Raw genomic sequence first — 22,357 nt, forward strand, 5'->3', positions numbered from 1 at the left:
GTAAAGATTTGGCACTCCATACTTGAATATCTTGTTTATCTGAAACTAGAATCTATACATTTCAATGGCTCCTTACTTGGTTCAAAAAATGCCTACCAGTCTTAATGAGCAATGCTTGTACACGGCACAGCTAAAGTCTTGCAAAATCTATTAGAGTAAGACAGAAGCTTGGATCAATATTCACTTAAAAATACATATTTTTCAGATCAGAAAATGGATACTTTTTAAAGCAATGTTAGATCAGCTACACTAATATTCATTTTCTTTTCTTATATGTTAAACATATATTAGCATCTCCTTTAAAGTACAATATGAAGCCAGCCAGTTTTATTTTCTCAATAAAACATACTCTTCATTTCTGTCTAAAAGTTAGACTAGGTGTGAAATAACCTCAGATCGGCCAGACTTTAACATATCCTCTGTGCTGAGGACTCAGACGGTCTAAGGATATGAGAACCAAAAGTGAGTTACAAACTGCAAAGAAAAAGTTCAAATTTGTTCCACAGTCAAAAATCACACCTATTAAATCATAATGACATTTCTTGTTTCAAGTTGTGCCCATTCAGTTGTGTCATGCTAGTCACTGTGTTCCTGGTATTGCTTTTCAGGGAAGTCATTTGAATGGCGGAAGAGTTGCGCAAGTAGCTGGCAGATCTCTCTTGCTGAGCTTTCCTCCTGCAGCGAAGCTGGTTGTTGAAATGTCTTCTAAAACTCTCACTGAGAAAATACAGTGCAAACGGATTGACACAAGAGTTGCAGAAGCTTAGCACTCGGGCCACTAAGGTAACAACCATATGTCCTGTGGATGGATCAATCTCATTGTAATTAAAAGATCGGTACATGTAGAGCACGTGGTTAGGAAACCAGCAGATAGCAAAGAGGCCAACAAAAACTAGAACAATTTTTGCCAAGCGTTTCCGAGTTTCCATCTAAAAAGATGAAGAGAACCCAAATGAACAACAACGAATAGAACAACTCCACATAACAGACTTAATTAAAACATGTAGCATTTTGCTTTATATTAACTTTAACAACTATTGTAAGTGAGGACAGTAAAAATGCTTTCTTCAGGGGCTGAATTACTTTTTCCATCTCATTTACTTTCCTTTCCCACTTTCAGTTTACTTTCAGTGACGGACTCTAGCTGTTTGCAGTTACAGAAGGTTGCTCTTTCTATATGGTATACACAGCAAGAGTGATTCATGACCCAAGTAAACATTGGCTTTTAGCCTGAAAGCACGCATCAAAGGATGCCATTGAAATATAACCTTTTCTGATGAGATCTCAGTGCTTGGCTTGAAACCTAGCTTTAGTTAGAAAGCTATTTAGAAACCATTTGCTTTGAAATGTGAGTGAAGTGTAGAGTCATTGCTAGGGTTTTAGCTATACAATGGTACTTATATCCCATTATTTTGCCTGAAATGCCTCAGCTTGCACCTCTCTCCTAGGCAAACCACCAAAACTGCATTGCACAGTCTGAAGCACCTTAATTCCAGGGTAAGGTGAAAGGTTCAGTTAATCTTCAATAATGACATGAAAGAAATGTACCTTAATTGCAGTGCTAAAGCATAATTGAATTACAATGTAGATATTGAGAGTGGCTGAAAAGTTGACAAGAAATGAGCCTACACAGCGGTTTCAAACTGAGAGAGGGAGGGAAACTGGCAAGGTAGAAGGCACCAAAGGGAGGCCTTCTGCCCAAGAGATTTGTTACATATGTCAGGTACCAAAGTTTTGCAGAGGCAGGAAAATTTTCTGGCTTTGGTCAATTTTCTATCAATTTTAACCTGAAAAATTCAAGTGAATCTATTCTAACAGGGTTTCAAAATCTGTGAAATACATCTGTAAGTAGATTTCTTGGCTCCACCTAAATCAAAACCAGTGGGGAATTCACAAAAGATGGGAAAACTCTACCATTCCAGTTGGGTAGGATTTGCACTCAGACAGATTGCAAACACAGACTAAAAGGCACAGAGGCATAGGGTGAATATTACACTTCTGTACTATGGCCTAAAGAAACGTGAGTGGATAGCAATAGTCTGAATTTACTTTCTTTTGCTGGGAATTTTCTATTCCTCAGAGCCTCATAGATTACCAAAAAGAAAAAAACTAAGTAGAATGAAAAAATATGTTCTTACTTTGAAAATACATGTGGGTTCGGAAATGTGATATAAATTAAATATTGTTTCCATCCTGAGGGTTCAACCAAAAGGCTCTCTATATTTCACAGGAAAATAAAATACTACAGGAAGTGCTAGTATGTATGCATTTTTGACGAGAAACAGGCTAGAGTAGAAATGAATGCTGAGCAAAAAGGATATGAGGGAATGTAGTCTTTTTTTTAAAAAGAATAGGTACATGCTATATATGCAAAGAGTTTCAGTGAGTATAAAGGTATTTTCTAAAACATTGGCTGAGAAAACCCTTCCAAATTGTTTTAATGGGCATAAGTATTTTTCTCTATCAATATTAACGCTTTTGTAAAGCGAAGGCACTTCCATTGTAAAAGCTGTTTGTATATATAACTGTTCCTGCTAACAAACACCCTGTTGCTACCTTATTGCTTCCTGTGCCTTACAGGGAAGATCACTTTGTCCAGCACTTTAAAATGCTTAGTCTCAAAGGCATACAGAACCTGTACTGAAAGTTGCATAGCATCTATAGCAGAAAGGGTATTAGAAAAGTGCGAGTTCAGGATTGTATCCAAGAAAGATCTACTGAGTAAGCCAAAAAAAGAATCAGTTAATGCTCTGAGCTCATATTTTCAGCACTCCTTTGTCTGAGAAGAACCTTAGATCCCCTAAGAAAATTTCCCCTGCCTATGTCAGATTTTCTGATTTCCAAATACGAACAAAACAGGGAGAATTCTCAAAAAGTTCATGCAAGATTTCTTCCCAAAATGGCTGCTTATAGAGATAGGTGACTCCTGACTACAGGAAGTATTAACTACAAAAACATTGTTCCTCAGTAAGAACACAAGTAATGGTTACACTAGCAACACATAAAAACACATATACCCATCCTATTTCTTGTTATAAATATGCATTGATGGCATTGAATTTATATTTTTCCTTGCTCATATTCATTTACATATTGGGCTTAATACTGAGTAATTGTGAAAGCAAGGAGATTTTTCAGATAATCCTCGGCTTAGTTCATGCATGTGGAAACTGAATTAATCCTCTGTGAAATCCAATAATTTGGATGTTATAGCTCCTGTACTTTCATTTACAAGTGCATACAGCACACAAATCTTTCATCAGGATGTAAAAAGCAAATTGCTTACCTGTCTTTTTGAATGCTCACTGTATTCTCCAGGGATGTTGTGAGCACTTGTTATTAAACTCTTTGCAATATGATAGTAGTAGATAGTAATAATGGCAAGAGGGATAAGGAAATACACAAGGAAAATCAGCACAGAATGGATTTTCGGGTGCATATCATCCGTCATGGGGTATGGTATGCACGCTGTGAAAGTGGCATTATTCGTGTCATTGATGTGGGCCAGCTGGGAGAACACCACTTCAGGAACTGCTAGGAGCATGGACATTACCCAGATGGCAATGGCTTTAACACAGGTCCATAGCACTGCACTGGAGGTCTGGATGTCCATGGGATTTACAATTGCTTTGTACCTGAAATTGACCAAAACACAGATGCAAGTTAAAAGGTATCTTTTAAAATTCAACATGTGATTCATAAGGCCACTTCATGCCTTTGATTAAAATAATGTCATATTTTGTTCTTATTTGAAAAGTCAACGGATTTGTAATCTTTCTTAAGCTTGCATTCTCTAAACCTCTATCTACATCTGCATATACACCCGCCAGAAGTGGCAGAAGCAGCCCTGGATTCAACCTGTGGCTGTAGGTGCCCATTCTGGTGAAAGCACAGAAGCACCCACGACTCCACTCTTTCTTTCCCTAAATCCTCCCAGCAAATCCCACCTCCAAACTTCCACCTCACATTCAAACCAGCACGTGCACGCTAGAGCTTGTTTCCTTCCTCGGCTCCCGCAGCCCAGGAGTCCCTCCTGCCCGCCACCACGGCTTTCCCACTCTCAGACTCCTCCAGCCCCCTGGGAGCGCAGGACGATAATCAGCGTTATCCACCTCTTGCCAGACCAGCGACAGCCGCTGCTGTGGTGGCTCTTGCCTTCTGACCCCAGCACCTTTCTGCACACAGATATACTGTCCTGACTGTAATGCCTGGAATATAAGCATCTTCATAAAGTCAGGCAGGAATGACTCCCAATGGCCTCTGCAGAAGTATTAAAGTCTTAAAGAAAGTAAATGTTTCCACATAAAAAATTGGACCTGCTGCTCTATACCGCGTTTTGGGAAACTGTCTCCTAATATATGATTACATATAAACCTTTGCAGAATTGATAATTTCATAACCATGACAATGAAAACAGTAAGTATTGCAGAGAATGGAAATATCACACTACAGCAAAGTAAAATAAATGAATAGAAGTAGACTCTGGTCAGGAACTCTTTTATTAAAGAAAAGAATTGTTGCAGAAGGTGATACAAATGGAAACTTACCACAAGAAAAGGTCAGGTTTAGCAGGCCAAATATATTTTGAGAAAATTATTTCAAGATACCTTAATGTTTTACTTAGACTTTAAATTTATTTTGAAAACATTTGTTTTCAAAATGTAAGTAAACTATGTTTTAATGTTTTCATTAAAAACTGAACATTGAACAAAACATTTCATTTTGTCTAAGCTGTGGTAATTTGGAAGGTTGCTTTTTTTTCTTCTTCAATATTTTGTTTCTAGTTATGATTTGATTTGGGACGTGTAAGGGTTTTTATTGAAATTGCAGAAGTTTTCAGCAATTGAAAAGTTATTTTTCTTTAACATCTAAAGAAAATTTTAACAGACAGAAGGGAGTCAAGGAGAGAGTCATACTCCAAGTACATAACTTTATTTATGTTAAGGTCTTTCTAGTCAGTAAAGATGTACATTCAAAGGGTGAATCAGGTTTTACGTGCATCAAATCACCCTCTGAGGTGCTTATTTTTCTCTATTAGCTACACAATGAGCTTAGAGTGAGAAGAACCGTAACTTAGATGTCTCTACTTGGTGATAAAACTCCTTATCCATGCATGTAGATATATATACATGCATACACAAAATAAATATGTATGGATATGAACAGATGTCTAAATACATACCCAGGGTTAGGTTATGGCTAAATACAACATGGTTGCTGAAGGGAATGGTGTGAAATGGAGTTGTGATCCCAAACACCATTTATGGCTGATTTGCAGGTCCTGACAGGTACACCATAACCCCTCAAAACCTTCAGCAGATGTTTGAGGAACTGCAGTTAAAAGCTATATCCCCATGCAGCAGATTCTGAGTTTGTTGGAAACCAACACTGGAAATGGCTATGGCATGAACATGTCTGGAGCAGAGCACTGTCTTTGTACCTTAGCAATTTTTTTCTTCAGAGAATATTTGAGCCAAAATGTGCCTTGGAGTCCTCTTTCTCAGGACTGTGATAAATTGTCTTAACACTAAATAATTAAAAATAATTGCTATTTATTTTCATATCCTCTCTGAATTCAGAGAGAGGATGTTTACTGTGTCTTCACTGTTATAACGGAGTAGAAAATTAAACTCAGTAAACTGTCTCTGTTAATTTACGTTTACCATTTCTTCTAACACACAGTGAGAAACTCCCTGGACACCAAGGTGTAAAGAAATCCTTTATACTGCTGTGGGAAGGATAGAAGCTTCTGCACAAAGCATGAATGCTCCATGGCACAAACTGTGACCTTATTATTCAATAATTTGCTTCCTATTGCTGTCTCCCTTGATTTCATTACATAAAGACAGAGCATTTCATTCAACTGAGGTGACGTCAAGTCGTTACATCTGCTCATTTCTTTACAACTTTACATCGCTGGAGAAGAGCTGATTTGGGGACTTTGTGGCAGGGAAGGATGTTGGATGAAAATCATGTTTCGTGCTACAAGGGGTTTTTCCCTCTTTTTCTACTGCAACTATTTTGAACCACAGTCCTGTCCCCCAAGACAGTGACGGTGTACAATTAATTGTTTTAGCAGCATTTGGTCTGGTTAATATCTAAACAGGAGACCTTTTTGAAAGCCTTTACAGTAGCAGAAAATGTGGCATATATTTGTACCTTGGCATATATTGCTGTTTCAGCAAATAGCATGCCTTCCCCTGAGCTACAACTGACTGCAAGTTGGAAGGCATTGGAGCAGAGTGCCCCTTTTTTATAAAAACAGCCAGGTTCAGCCCCCCAAAAATTCTACTTTAACCCTATCAAAATTCTACTTGCTACTTCAGCTGACTATAAGATGGCACTCTTCTTCCTAGGACTCAGCCCTGCACAGTACTCGGCATCAAAGGGAAGGAAAAGGCACTAAGTGCTTTACAAAATCTGTCATCTTGTTTATATCTCTGAAAAGATACAGAGTAAAAAGAGATAGGTTACAGATAGAATCAAATGTAAACTGAGTGAAATTAGAAGTGTTCCCAAAATGAATACCCAGGTTCTTCCTTTGCATAAAACCAGTATGAGGCTAAAACATACTACCAGCCATTTAAATTACAAAGTGCATCTTTTCTATCAATAAAAACACACTGGTAAATCAGGGTAAGGGTGCAAATTATTTAGTCAAATTAGTAAGCAAAATCCATCTTTTCTTTTACTTCACTGATGAAAAAAAGAAAATTATAGGTTGCCATGAAGACCAGGAAATAATTATAAATATGCATTTGGTTTTAATTAAAAGCCTTCATGTAAATTCTGTCTTCCTACATCCTCTATCATTATCACCACTGACAAAGGCATCCCAACTCAGGAAATACTTTTATAATAAGTTTCCTTTCTTTGAAACTGTGGTTTCTGCCAACAGACACAAGCACAAAACCATTCTGCAGATACTGGCTTTGTTTGTATAGTGCTTTTTCATTATAAAGCAATCTCCTCCCTTCCACACAATCAAAAAAAAAAAATTGATGAAAGAATAACCTCTTCTTCCAGAGTTATAACATGTTGCTACCTTCTAAACTCCGGTATAGCTTATCTACTCTTCCACATCTTTGTTGTCAAAGGCCTATTTCTCAGCTCCCAATTAGTATGGGAAGCTCTACTCCTGTCTCTGTCTGCCAGAGTCCACAATGCCATTCGCCTCCCACGCACCTGACTCCAAAAGAAGCTGCTTCATGATTAGTCCTAAGCTGCTCCTCTGTTGCAGCACTGCCTCTTTTTCTAGAGCACTTTGTCATGATGCCCTTCAAAAACAAGTTAAGAAGAAAAAACAAAACAGACACTAGACGATACTTAGGCAGCCACTGGACTATGATTACAGCCTACCATTCTAACCAGAATTGTCTCAATATTTCCTTGTCCTTCCATTTCTGTATCTTGCATTGTCTCTACTTAAAAACCCTTCAGGTCAGGGACTTTCTTCTTGTTCCTGTTGATATAGCACCTACCACAAATAGGACCCTGACTGATCATCCAGCTTCCTACATGCCATCCCAATGCTAATAAATAACTACAATAATGAACTGTCATAAACCAAGCAGGCAAGGCAGATCCATACCACTATGACCCATACTTTGATCTAATTTGCATTTTAATCCTGGAGCTGGTGGGGTTGGTATCATTGGCTTTATTATAAAGCTTCTGTTTTAAGTGATGTTGCTGTGTCATAGTACTGCATTTCCCGCAAACTCAAGTCCTCGAGTCATTTATCAAAACCATTTCTATGTTAGCATTTTACTCTGTCTTCGCATGAAGACTTCAAACACAGAAAGACAGCATTTAGCCTAACAATACAAAAGGATGTAAATATATCTGAATAGGAAACATGACTGTATGGTCAATATTTGTTAAAAATACTAATATTGTGTCCAGTTACGGTCCAGTTTTAGTCCACTCCATTAAAGTAGAATGAAATTTTGGATGGGGCCAAATCCCTTTTCCTTGTATGGGCAGTTCTGTTGTCTCAACAGCAGTTGCATCATTAAGAGGAGAACAATTTATCTAGCTGAAAACAATGTGGAATCATTTGATGTCCACTGTTGTGAGAACTTCTTTCACAACACAAACAGTCTGAGATTTGCATTTATTCAGTTTTATTCTTTTAAATTCTTGAAATTTAAAGTAGATTTCCTAAAGTTTTTTTATATTTAATCCTAATATCTTTGTTCTGTGCTTATCTCTTAAGTGCAGAGAATTGCATTCACCAGGAGTGAGCATCTCAGAGGTCTGGTAGCTGAATATAATGAATAGTGTTTGAAATGAAGACTAGCAGACCATGTGTAAACACAATTAAAATTAATTACAATTAATGTCAATGGCAGGTGTTCTGTGTTTCTCAGGGGGAAAATCCTAAGATTTCCCTAAGTGGAAAAAGTTTTCCCCTCTATAGAAATATTCTCTGTTAAGCCAAAAAGTATCAAGAATGCTTCAACAAAAAAGTCTGATTTAGTCTTTTAGATGATGATTTCTCCACCCTGAAACGAATCAAAACATAAGTTTCCCAGGGTGGGGTTTTTTCCTGCATGAAGCATATCACCTGTCCTGCCCTCCCAGTGTTTTAGAGGATAAATTTCCTCTTTCCTTTTAATTTTTTCTTCTCTTGCAACTTCTTTATCTTGCTATTCACTCCACACTAGCTAACTATATTTCTTACAAGCTAGTACAAATGTTGCAATGCCAGCTCACAGCCTGCAGACTTGCTTTTTACTCCTATTGGTCTAAGCCCGTTTACGTAAAACTGCACTAGTTAAAAGTACCATTAGTAATTTGTTCAATTTGCCTCCCAAGAACAGTAATAGTAAATTGTTTCACTGACTATTATTTAGAAGAGTTCATAAATGTCAGTATTCCCAGTAGATTTATACTTATGTTTAATAATGCCAAGTTGCTAATCAACATATTTTACCTATCTTAAGATAGACAAATACATCTTCAGCAGAGTTGCAGTTTCTATAAGTTTCTACTGTGAAAATGAAGAGAAAGAGGGGAGAGGAGAGGAGAGGAGAGGAGAGGAGAGGAGAGGAGAGGAGAGGAGAGGAGAGGAGAGGAGAGGAGAGGAGAGGAGAGGAGAGGAGAGGAGAGGAGAGGAGAGGAGAGGAGAGGAGAGGAGAGGAGAGAGGAAGGTAACCAGGAGACAAATCTAAGAAAAACTTATGCTACATCTATATCAGCAAATGAAACAATGCCAGAACCTATTCATTGGCTGGACACCCGCGACCATCCCTTTAACTCTTTAATCTCACAGTATGAGACCACCACATCCAAACAAGATAGGCAGTTTACACTTCTGTTGGTAATTGCCCCTGGGCTTGTGTTTAATCCTGAATGATGCCTAGAAAATGTTTAGGACAGTATTGATGGACCCAGGTCAAAAGCACACTATTGGCTCCTCTAGCAGTTTGACAAGTGGTTGACTTCCAGTGCTCAGGGCTATGTTTTGGCACTGCAGAATATGTTTTTTGTGAGTGTATATATATAAATATATACACACATACATATGTGCAAATGAACATATGTGCATAGCAAAACCACATCCAGAAGCCTCATGCAATGGCTGGCCTACCCCAGCCTGCTCTGCCCCTTCTTTCTTGACTTTTAAATTATGCAAGCAGCTGCATCTCCCCTGCTGTGCATGCCAGGAGCTCCCATGACCAGGCCTACCCAGTTTGCATCTAAGCTTCATTGGGATCCTGAAACTAAGCACGGCAAAGCTGAGGAGCCTGATCTCAAAGTTGTGTTTAAATAATTGCTGGAGTACACTGAAGTCATTAACCTTCACAAAACAGCTGTGGCAAAGGCAGCTCTGGTACCTGTCTCTCCAAGAACAAAATGGAGCATTCATTCAGCCAGAGTATCCAGGAGTCATTGCCCAGGCCTGCTAAACAGTGGCTCAAAATTAACATTTCATCAATGAGGACAGAACCTTATTCTTACCAGGCTGTGTCATACAAACTCCTGGATTTAGCATTTCCCCCTGGGAAGTATGAGGCAGCTTAGCATGTGTATTCTCTTGGCTTTTACTGCCTTTCTGGAGCATTGACCTCATTCCAACACTAATTTGGAATTATGGATTTTGGATTCTGCTCATGAGGGGTGGACAGGAGGAGGGGAAGGTCACCACCTAGGTTAGAGAGTAGGCGTTGCAATACGTAGCCCAAACTTATGTACTCTTTGGCTCTGTTCCCTAGTGCTCTGTTCTCCATCTAGTCATATTACTTCTTCCTCACTATAATCCTATTGTAAGAAAAAAAAATCTTAGAAAACCACACTTAATCCTGTTTTATTCCTTCAGGGTTTATATTCTGAATCTTGAAGGGTCAAAGGAGTATGAGGAAAGAGAAACATTTCCCCAAATGGGCTTGATCCAAATCCTGTTGATACCCCTTCTTTACATTGATGAGATGAGATGTACGCCTATCTGCATATCCATCATATGTTTAATGCATGACTCCCAGCAATGATATCCACACATACTTGAACGAAGATCTCATAAAATCATCAGTGCTGGAGCAGAAGGTCAATAAAAATATCAGTTGCAGAAACTGAAATGCCTGGAAGCAGAAATCCCTAGTTGTAAAGTATGCGTAGTGCCAATTTATTTTTATAAAATTGTTGCTCTTACAAAATCATTCCTCCCATTTCCTTGATAAACTCAGTAATAGTCCATGCCACGGCAGGTAACATAACTATTGAGGAGACTATTACATGGGTCAGATGATTTTCAGAAATGTTACAAGCCAGGAAGAATTAAGTAACCAAACTTCTATTAATGTATCTGGAATAGACTTAGATTTTACCATTTTGAGTATCTAGACCCCAAATCTCTAATTTCTAAATTCAGAAAGCTGCAACTTCATTTATTTGCTCCAGTACCATAATTTGGAAGGCCTCATTCTGTCACTTTTAAACTTGTTTCCAGTTCAATTTAATTTGGAACTTCTGTTGTAATTTTGCATTTAAATCAATGTAGATGGAAAAAAATAAGTATATTTTACCATAGTGAAAAAAAAAAACCTTTAAAAAATCACAGAGAAAAAAGTTAATATAACAATTCTTAAAATACAAACAATCAAATAAACTTGGATCCAAAGCACAAACATTACACCGTTAAAAAAAGCCCAACCCAAAACTTGTGAAAATTAGTTGGAAAAAGTGAAACAATATTTGGGATAGTCATGTGAAAGACAAAAGAGAATCGTATGAGATGATAGAATGATAACATATCAGAATAATCCATTTCTCTCATATTCATACACATATCACAATTTTATATGTATATGTGTGCATGCAAAGCTGGAAATACACAATTAAATCTACATGCAACAGAACTAATTACACCAAGGTTTGTATGGATTGTTTGTCTCTTGGTTATTTTCTCTGACATCTGACAAGTTGTGCAAGTTAATTCCAAAACACACTTCTCTTCAAGGGACACCGAAGTGGGTTTCCTCTTATCTTCCACAAATTTCATGAACTTGTAAGAACTTACTTGCTATTTCTAATCACACTGTCAAATTGGGCTGAATCTCAGCATGGATTCAGAAGTTAGTAGTGCAGGTACACAGGGACTGTGACTGCATATGCCTTGTTTCATTAGTACACATAAAAAAAGACAAGAAGAATTTAGCACTAGGAATATATGGTCTGGAAGAATGGTCCTGCAGCAAAACCTATATGAGAAATACACCAGCTCTTCTATAATTAAAATATTTTAAATCAGGATTCAATTAAACTGTCCCTTTTGGGAAGGATATTTGAGAGATCCATCACTCTACACATATATAAAAGATATTTATTATTTAATCTCTAACAAATTTATCATCACAGAAAACATGTGAAATCTTTTCCTCAGAGAGAGCATGGGTAGAGCATATTTGATCTTTGACAGTATTTCTGAGGACCTGCTGAATGCAGACTTGAGGATTCCAACAGTCCAATTTGGATAATCCCATTGCAGTGTAATATATAAGGGAATTCTATACCATGGTATGGGGAGAGACCAACAAAATAAATGCATGAAGATCTACATTCAGGCCTGCTTGGTAAGAAATCAGCTGGATCTGCTGCTTAGCAGCTATTTTGTCTGCCACAGACACGGGCTTTTACTGAACTGATCAAAGAAACAGGAAGCAGAAGTGGGTTTGCAACAGTTTCTCAGGATTTAGGTTGCAACCTAGGAAAGGCTACGGGACACTGGCATTTGCATTGATCAAAGCAAAATTGGCTGCTGCCAGGACAGCACAGACATTGCATTGGTCAGTGACTAGGATAAACACCACAGACATTTCTCACTTTGCCATGCTCAGGACTAAGCTGCTTCCGTATTAGTTGAGGAGCACACGCAGGACACACGCACAAAGGCAGGAGTTTAACAGATGTGTGTGTCTGTATGAAGGTTCAGAAAAAATTGCCTAACTTGGGAGGAAAATGGTTTTGCTGAGAAATCATTTTCAGCTGTGTAAAGATGGTCACAAGAGGAACTTCTCCAACAGCTGACTTGAATTGCCTGACTTAGAATCATAGAATCACAGAATGGTTTGGGTTGGAAGGGACCTCAAAGCCCATCTAGTTCCAACCCCCCTGCCATGGGCTGGGACACCCTCTGCTAGACCAGGTTGCCCAAAGCCTCATCCAGCCTGGCCTTGAGCACTGCCAGGGAGGGGGGTGTCCACTTGAACAAACTTATGCTAAAATAGGTAATTCCTTAATCTACTCCAGATATATGATTTCTCCCGCATTGTTGCATGGGGGGGGGGGGGGGGGGGGTGGTGGTGGTGGTGGTGTCCCCATCCCTTTTTTCTTTCAGGAGTATTTTCCTTCATATTCCTTTTAGCTGTATGGAATGGATACATAGGATCATAGGATACAAATGAACAAGAACATCTTGGGATGGGGACAGACGAGGAAAGGCTTCACTTCACAATATTATTCACTTATATTATTAACTTGACAAAAAGGATTGCTCCTGACAAAATACGCCAGAGTTTCATTAAAGGTGTTCTGGCAAGCTTTATTTTGTCAGTTAAGTTTGCACATACAAAACAAAGGGTGAGATGAAAAAAAAAAAAAAGGGAGAAACAAAGCTTGCCCAATTTCTTTTAAATTTCTTTTGCTTTGTCTGTTATCACATAATTATAACCACACTGCTACAACCTACAGTGAGAGAAACATCTGGACCATCATTTCTTTTAATGTACTTCAGTAAGTATTCATTCAATACATTTATCTCAAGTGCTAGAATTTCTAAAATTTCATAGTTCTACTTATAGATTTCATAGTTCTACTGGTTTCATATAATTTTGTTTCCCCATCTCCTATAGGCATTGTTTTTATACAGATAGTCTTGCATTTTACCTTTGATTATTTTTTCTTTATTCCTTGGTTAATTATAGGTAATTTTCAGGATGTCACTTAATACTACTTTCCTTGTCAGGTCCCTGAATGTCCACTATTACAGCTCAAAAAGAAATCATGTCCGTTTTCCTGCTTCACCTGCTCCATTGCACATAATAAGAAATGAGGATTTTAGAGGTCTCCAATCACTGTATTTCAGCCTGAATCAGCACCTGACATAACAAATGAAGAAAGTTTAAATAAATTCTGAAGAAGAGTAAAAAGAATTTTTTTTGTTAAGAGTGATTTTACTAATGAAAAATCCTATAGTAGTTACTAGGGCACTTTTTCACACTTTTGAATGTCTTCAAAACATTTCCTGAGTCACTTCAAAAGTAGGAGATAATAGGCATGCAAACTGAGCCAGAATGGCTTTTGTCATCAGTTGTAGTCAGAAGTCAGCACATAGATACTAAAATTGCACAAAACATTTTTGAGTCTTTTTACACTTTTAAAAATACAGACTGCAATTTTCCAAAATTAAAGCAAATAAATAAAGAAATAAAACAAACAAGCAAACAAAAGGATCAAGTAGTTCAGCTACTAAAATCTATAGGATACATTTTAAGCATCTCAGTCAGGCACCGTGTTTAGTTATTTAAGTAAGAGTTTAAATTTTCAAACTCCTTTGTTATTAAGATATAGGAAAGGACTCATGGCACTAATGAAATATAACTTTGTTACCTGGTTTATCAAATATGTGTCTCATCAAAGATGTCTTTCTGTCACACTTTTTAGGAAGAATACAAAGAAGATGCTATTTCAATTGCAGTAAGGGCCAGTTGCTCTACTGTTTAGCTTCACTGTCTTCATTAGAGTGCAACAGGACTGTATTTGAGCTAACACATTTAAACCCTTCATTAGAGAGAAAATTCAATCTAGAAAAAGTAGCAGAATTGAATTTAATCCTATTTTTACAGATCACATAAAAATGAGGCATAAATGACAGCCAAAGAGAAAAAGAAAGTGTATGTGGGACAAACCTAAAGCTGTTGTAGGGAGCTGCCATTTATTCCTTCATAGTCTATTCACCCCAGGTGTCTTGGCATTTTCTGGATACAACTGCTTTTCATCAGCATACACAATAATGCAGTGACGGCCAGAGGTGCACACTGCAGCACTCGGTCTACTGCCCCTGAGCTTCTCCAGTCACCTCTCCACACTATGGTTTACATATCATCCAGCCCTCTAGCTCTGAAAGGCATCTTGGACACATCTTTCCATACTCATGCTCCTCCGCTTCCTCACCCTAGAGTCCCTGCCTGGCACCAAACGGCCCTGAGAAGAGTGTGAGGAGCCTCATGGGCCTAGTTTGCACACTGGGCTAACTGCATGGCCCATCGTGGACGTAAATTGGAAAAACACTTCCTGAAGCACTGAAGAAGTTCATGGGATGGTTCAAGTCAGGCATAGTTCAAGACAGGTTCATCCCTGGCTTCTCTCCTTTTGGCAGTGGGGAGATGCTGGCACACCTTTTCTTCATGTGTGCCATGCTGCAGTCCCTCTGGCTACACTTCTCACCTCTTTATTTTTACCCTCCTTATCCAAGACCACACCAAGTCCTGGGACTTTCTCATCAACCTCCATTAGCCCTAGTCACCTGGAGAAGCAAGCCAGACAAGGGACTCATTTTTATTTCTTTGTCCATCCACACCTCTGGGAAGTGCACCCCTGGCCATCATGCACCAGCACCATGGGCACTTTTAGGGTGTGCTGAGTGCTGTTGGAGGTCTTCTTCCCTATGGTCACTTTGGTTCCCTGTTTCTTTTGTACATTTTTGTCCCTCAATCCCCTTACATTTTTCCATTTGTCATCCACTGCAATTATTAGGCTTTCTCTTTCTGTAATCCACTCTCTGCTTTTTTTCTGTTTTAAACCAACAAAATATTAAGGTTTCTAGAGGCAGCACGGTTTCTCCGCAATAGAGGAAAATCAATAGGAGCAGTGGCCATGAGGGCCGGGGGTGCTGTCTCTGCACATCGCCTGCGTGGCAGTAAGAGGGGGTGGCTGGCTCACCAGCACCGCTCCTGTGCTGCCTTCTGCACCCCAGAGGAGAGTGACACTCCGCAACACACTGCACCTCCAGTGCCACCACTGCATCATCTCTGCTGCCACCATCCCCACCACTGCCACCACCATCCACCTCTGGCAGCCAGACGCACATGAGCTCAAGGGTGGGAAGGGCTGTTTGATGGGACCAGCTGCTATTCCTGGGATGGGCTACCTTGGGCAGATCTGCTGTGTGCTGCCAATTTCAATCTTAAAGGGTGCTCCAGGGAAGTCTGGAAAGCACTGTTACAAATGAAATATTGTGTTTGTATACAAAAAAACCCCCACCAAATCAAAACCCAAATAATCTCAGTACTCGATAATGAAGCTTTGATTAAGAAGATGCATGTTTGTCACACTGAAAGCACTAGTGATGCTGAGAGACACTTCTGTGACAAAAAGCCATACGAAATAAAGCAACTTTAGAAAAGTTATATATGTAATGAATGCTACTTTTTCTTCCTTATAACTTCAGTTTGTAAGTAATGATCATTCAGAGTTTATTGCTTCTGTAGACATTGTTGTTAAATGTATCACATACATGTAATTTGCCATGCAGAATTTCCACATAAACAATAAGTGTTAATTACACTGTGGAAACCAAGACAACCTCCCTTATCCTAATTCACACAGGCACGTTGTAAAGAACTCTAAATATTTATAAATCTGTTCCTTACTGTAATCAATGTCTGGAGTTCTATACAGTCCTGTGGTAATAGGGAGCAAAAAGCAGGAAAGATTTTAATGACCATATACTAAAACATACTTTGAGCATTACCTGTGAGACAAGGAATCACTGAGAAGACCTACACCAGACCAAATATGTACTGGAATATAATGGAGCCTTTTAGCCTTTTCCAAACCGCTAACATCCTATGGCAGATTTGCTTATCTGGAGCTAACGCTGCCCCCAGCCAGGCCTCACCTCCTCATCACCTCTTAGGTGCAGGATGCTGCCACCACTCCTGATCTGCCAACATAACTACCCATAACCAATCTACTCAAGATGACAGATGTTAGCATCTGGCTACAAATCAGCATGACAAAACCCCCTCCATACCAGTGCTTCCCCTGTAATTCAACACAAGTGTCTGCCATACAAAAAAGTAGACCTGAGTCCAACCCAAACTCCATTGCGAGCCCAGCCAGCTTCGCTCAGAGATGATTTGGGCCCCTAGGATATAAGACACTGGTCTCTGAAGTCAGTGGCTGCTCTCCTGACTGAAAAAGAAATGGATTTTGTTCTCAGTAATTGAAAATGTAACTGCAGAGGTTAAAGAAACAGAGTTCTTAAATTCTCAGTATCACCATTTCTGGTATTCGTATATACTGTGGACTCCAAAGCGTTGCAGGAACATATTCATTATAAGCTTATATGGTCACAACACACCATCTGTAGTTGTTTTCTAGGATGTGTAATTCTAAATGCATTCAGTGTAAACAGATTTAGCATTATTACTTCTTGAATCTCTGCTGATATTAAAAGAAGGATATAAAATTATATGGGGAAAGCAAACAATGAATGCTCCAAAGCTATATAAAAAGTAAATGAGTGAATCCTTAAATATTAAACCACCAGCATTCCTTCACATTATATTTCACTAGAGATATGATCTCCTCTGCAAATAACTTCTTCCCTTTTCAAATAAGATACCACAGCCATGCTTCTAAACAGTGGAAATAGAGCAGAAAGAAAACTGCAAGGTTTGCTTGGCTCTCGAAGGACAGCTTTTGACATACTCTTTAACTGAGGTAATCAGAGAGTTACAGGTGTTCACTTTAAGGTATATTTTGCAAGCTCCTCTTCAAAAATATAATCTATTCTCATAAGTTACAAAGTCTTTATATGCAAGTATTTTATTTAGGTTCTGATTCAAACACCACTGAAATTGATGGCAGCTGAAGACTACTCTCAGGTGCAAATTATTTATTGAACTGGCTGCAAAAAAAGAAATAAATTACAGTTATACTCTGTAAAAAAAAAAGAATTAAAATTTTTAAAGAAATATTACTGTAAGTGTGAAGATGATACACTACTGAACTCAAGCCTTTACATCATGCACCAATGTAATACATTTGTTCGGTTTAAAATCCAACAAAAGAAAATGGGGTAATTCCCACGATGAAGGAATTAAACATTTTCATTTCTGGCTAAAAAAAAAATGCTTAGAGAAGGGAAGAAAGATAATTTCATTTAATTTCATGTTGTCAATTACACTGCAAGATTTTGTCTTTCAGAGCCTGAAGCACAGTCCAACAGCCACCCAATTGCTATAAATCCCTTAAGCACCCATTTATATTAATTGGGAGGAAAAACTTAGGTTCCAGCTCTCTGCTTCTTCCTAATTTGATTAGTACTGGAGATGGAAGTGTTACTTTCCAGTTTGTTAGGGGGGATTTTCTTTTTTTTTTTTTTTAATTCTTTTCTATAAGTTCAGAAGAAGCTAAAATGAATAGTTTGAACCAAAAGTTTAAGACTGACAATGACAATAGAACAGTTTGGTGCCTCCAAATTCTTAGAGGCTGAACTAGTTCTGGCAGTCACCTCTGGTAACTTGCTCTTCTGTTAGGGCACAAATACAAAAACACACACATACGTTCTCAGGAGAAAGAAACAAATCTATTAAAAGCACCTCTGTGCTTGACTTGGTTTGAGCTGCTTGCTGCCTGTCGACGTATCACTGTGGCTTGTCATGGATTACACTTAGGGTCTAAAACCTTCCTCTAATGAGTAAGATTTCAATACCTGGGCTGTTACAGGACCATCCCAGAGGTGCAGAAGACAGGACTAAACCCAGTTCTTGCAGCTGGTACCCTGGAAGTTGGAGGCCCAGGCGCACCATTTCCAGAAACCTTTTAATTTCAGTTAGTACCAGACTTGCCATCAGTCAGTGAGGGAAGGAGAAGTACGGGCACCTCACAAGTTGGAATGAGGGGATTGCAAACCAAGGATACCTTGTCAGAGGGGTGCTTTACCTTTCATGCCCGCTCCAGCTAGCCTTAGCCCAAGCTGCAGGGGACTGAGAAGGGGCAGACGAGCTTTCCTACCTGTCAGCACTGAGGGCAGTGAGGGTGAAGACAGAGACACCAACGGAGGTGAGCTGGATGGCAGGGATAAGTTTGCAGCCCACCTCCCCAAAAAGCCACTCCTCAGAGAAATACCGGGAGGCGTCCACAGGCACACAGGTCACTAGAAGCAGCAGATCGCCGGCGGCGAGGCTGGAGATGAAGATGTTGGGCACACTCCTCATGGCACTGTTGGAGATGAAGATCTTCATGAGGGTGATGTTTCCCAGCAAGCCCACAGTGATGATGAGCAGGTAAAGCGAAGGGATCACACAGTGGACGGTGAACATGGCCGTGCCCTGCGCCGGGGGCAGCAGGGCTGTATCTGGCACCAGCTGGGTGCTCCCATTCCCCCCGAGGGGCAATGCTATGAGCTCAGGTGGCAGCTCTGCCTCCATCCTCCAGCTTCAGAGGCAGACTGGAGGTCTCCAGTGCAAAGTGCAGTGGGAATCACTGCAAAGCTTCACCTCTCTGCAAGTCAACAAACTTTCTCCCCTTTCCCTCCTGCCTTTCTTCCTCCCCCTTTTTTTCTGCCGAGTTTTCTCTCCTCAGAAATGCAGAGGAAGCACCGTCCGCCGGCGCAGTGGCGGGGGGAGGAATGAAAAATCCCGGGCCGCTCCCTTTCAGCTCTGTGGGCAAGCCCTCTCCCAGGGGGCAGGAGGGCGAGACCCTGAGCCTCGGGGGCAGCGACTGCCACCAGGAGAGCAGCCTGCCCTCGCCATCGGGAGCGACCTCGGCGCGCCGCCGCCGCGGAGGCGCGGTCCGGCCGCCTCCCCCCGCCCGCCGGGGCCGCCGCGGAGCGCCCCGCGGGTACCGGGGCCGCGCTGCCTGGGAGCCGCCGGCGCTGTCCAGCGGCGCCGGTGCTGCTCGCCCCGCGGCCTCGGGCGCCGGAGCCGGGGACGAGGCGCAGACCGAGCCCGCTCCTTAGTCCGCAGCCCCGATTTATACCTGGTGCTGGGAGGAGCCGCCCCGCCTCTCCTCCTGCAAGCGCCTGTGCCTTCGCCCCAGCCCCGAAACGCCGAGGCGGATCTTGCGCGGAGGGGAGACGCGCAGCGTGGAGCCGCCGCCGTCCCGCGGGGTCCCAGCCCCTGAGCCCGATGGGGACGGCTGGGCGGGAGAGGGGCGAGGGCGGCCGCTCCCCCCGCCGCTGCCCCCCGCAAGCAGCCCCCCGAGAGGCGCTGCCGGGCAAACCGGAGAACTGTCCGCCACGTCGGGCGGAAGGCGGATCGCCTTCGGAAAACCCGTCTTCCAGCATCTTACCCAGGTGAAACCACGACGCTTTGAAATGCAGGGTAACGGGGAGCGAGGGACTTGGAGATGAAGAGATTTTATTCCTGTCATCCAGCTGTAGGTTCTGGATAGACCCTAACCAAAGCCATCAGCTGCCTTTAAAGTTTTAAGGTTTGATTTGCAAAGTTGCATTTCATGTTAGTCTCAACTATGGAAATGTGGACAGGTGATGTGTTCTGTCTATGACTTACTATGCAAATGATGCAACACGGTGGAGAATAAACATTGTTTGCCCCTTCGAAGGGTAGCATTTGTCCCTAGTGTTTCTTGCTTTTCAGTGAGGTAATATCTTTTACTTCCAAGTATCTGCACATGTGCTTTCCAAACAGCTCCATCTGTTCCCAGCAGAAGCCATGAATGTAGGTAGCAGGACAAATATGCTGGAAAAGAGGCAGACCTACTGGACTGAAGTTTTTAAGATAAAGAGCTAAGGCAGAGGAATAACAGCATTTGCCAGTAACATTCTGTGCAAACACACTCTTTCCCTTCCTCTTCTCAAAAAGGAGGATATATGAGCTTGCAGTGAACTTGCTTGTTCATATTATTAAACATATTATTAAAATGTTCATATTATCAAAACAGTTGTCTTGAAGCCCTATAGGTTTATGACAGGTGTATGGAGAAAGCAAATGAATGCATGGTGGACTTGCTGAAGTTGGAGAAAGTGTTTGACCATTGAAATACCAGAAACAAAGTGTGTCATGTGTGCAGTAATACGTAGCCTGTCCATGGCATGCTGTTCAGTGTAGGAATTAAATTTAAAAGACATCAGTGATTTATCTTAACCTTTCACTAAGATTATCAAACAAAAAGTATTACTACTTCTTAAAAGTTACACCTGTCTGTATCTATTCATTGATCTTTGCAACTCTTCTCACTTCCTTGAATTTATAAATGTGTTACAGTTTTGTAAATTACTGATTCATATAATGCTGATTAGTTTATTAGAAAACGAAGCCAGTGCTAGTCCTCAGAAATGATCATGCTAGAGATCACCTTCACCTTTACCACTAGGCAGCTGATAGGAATTTTCACAGAGTCCTCTGGAAGTGATTCTTGTTACTGATCAAGTTTCCTCCACACAGTGTTAAATTCAACTCCACTCCCTTCGAGGCAGCCTTACTGTCAGCTTGGGTATCTATCACTATTGCTGGCACCCACTACTTTGCGGAGTGTACACAAACTTTTCTAAGACTATCAGTATTCAGGTTTCTGCAAACAGTCTGAATCAGTCTTTTTGGTTCCTGTTGGTTGCATCTGATATGTGTCTTTAACACTGCGACCTCAAGTATGGTCCTTTCACTAATTTATTTGAAAATGGGTTTATATGTGAACAATCAATACGATTCTCATTGGGAGAACACTTCAGTCACCACGTCTTAATATTGATTTACCTGAGAAAACAAGAAGCTGAGTCTTTTTACAGGAATATCAACAGAAGAACACTTTAAAATCTTCTATTGGCATAAACTTCTTGCAGTTTGTGTGGAGAAAGGTGAGACCACTTGCTGTTTGTTGCACAACATCACCACTCCTACTGCTGCCCTCCAGGAGAATTTCTTCTATCCTAATAGTTTTTACCTGTCCTTTAGTCCAAAGGATGGAATTCCTAAGGTAGGTACATATTCAGTGGGAATTAATGTTCCTGGTTTCTGTCATTACTTGATTTTATCTGCTTTACATTTTCAAAACTCTGAACAGCAAGGAAATAAACTTTGGAGACTGTGAGTGTCTCCAGCTCAAAGGAAACAAAAAGTTAGATTATGCTTCTAATGGCATTTAACGTATGTCTATGTAAAGACAAAGGAACATACTCAAACAGCATGAATACAATTTCCTACAGAGGCAAAAAGGAGAGGGAAAAGATCCACAGACCCGGACATAAACCAGCCAGAATTCAGATCCCCACATACAAACTGTTCATCATTCTCTTTTCAAACAAAAGAATCCATCCAACTCTTTGGATGTTATTTTAGATTATAGTCTAAAGACAATCTCATCATGCAGCTGTGATGCAGCATTTAGCACAAAAGCAAAGGAAGGAGCGCCACAGATAAGTCTCCTTGGTGGGAAAGAAACTGTGCATAGACTGAAATCAGGCAGCGCAGACAGAGCATATCTGGGAGTGCAACACCACAGGGCAGGGACTGCAACAACTGGGAAACATGGGAGGCAAATCTGCTTCATCAGCAATTCCCAAATGTAGGGATGCAATACCAGTCCGTGTAGGAATGAGGAACTCCACACTTCTCACAAACGCCCTCTACTGAGACCTGCTTCTGACAGGGAAAAAGGCTCCTTGCACGTGTTCGTGCAGCTCGGGGCGCTTGATAATGCCGGGGCTAATTCCAGATTTGCGCATCACAACAAACTTTGTGTAGTTCCATGAAGAGCCAAGCATATCTGCCACCAAACTACCTGCAGTAGTTTAATTTAAGTATGTATTCTTGCAGAACTGTGTTCAAATGCAACCCTGGAAGTGATCATGTTTGAAGGCCTGATCATCAGTCATGCATTAAAAAGAAAT

The 22,357-nt window shown here is 40.5% G+C and overlaps 1 protein-coding gene across 2 annotated transcripts; it reads right to left on the reverse strand.

Annotated features, from left to right (window-relative positions):
• Nucleotides 1-303: 303 nt before the first annotated feature.
• On the reverse strand, nucleotides 304-19,416 carry NMBR (neuromedin B receptor). 2 transcript variants are annotated; one of them, XM_010299870.2, is made up of 3 exons: nucleotides 18,523-19,416; nucleotides 3,287-3,635; nucleotides 304-929 (listed from the first exon to the last, which is right to left on the reverse strand). In XM_010299870.2, the coding sequence occupies exons 1-3, from the start codon at nucleotides 18,936-18,938 to the stop codon at nucleotides 528-530; spliced, it is 1,167 nt and encodes a 388-aa protein (XP_010298172.1). In that variant the 5' UTR covers nucleotides 18,939-19,416; the 3' UTR covers nucleotides 304-527. The 2 variants fall into 2 exon arrangements, with proteins under 2 accessions (XP_010298172.1, XP_075606187.1); XM_075750072.1 differs by lacking the exon at nucleotides 18,523-19,416 and adding an exon at nucleotides 18,221-18,366.
• Between the last annotated feature and the right edge of the window lie 2,941 nt (nucleotides 19,417-22,357).

Source organism: Balearica regulorum, chromosome 3 (genome assembly GCF_011004875.1).
Source record: "Balearica regulorum gibbericeps isolate bBalReg1 chromosome 3, bBalReg1.pri, whole genome shotgun sequence".
Lineage (NCBI taxonomy): Eukaryota > Metazoa > Chordata > Aves > Gruiformes > Gruidae > Balearica > Balearica regulorum.

Coding starts and splice junctions, on each gene's coding strand:
- NMBR (XM_010299870.2), bottom strand. CDS start 18,938: ATGGAGGCAGAGCTGCCACCTGAGCTCATAGCATTGCCCCTCGGGGGG. Junction 3,636..18,522: donor ACTGCCCTCAGTGCTGACAG/GTAGGAAAGCTC, acceptor GGTCAATTTCAG/GTACAAAGCAATTGTAAATC. Junction 930..3,286: donor GTGAGCATTCAAAAAGACAG/GTAAGCAATTTG, acceptor TCATCTTTTTAG/ATGGAAACTCGGAAACGCTT.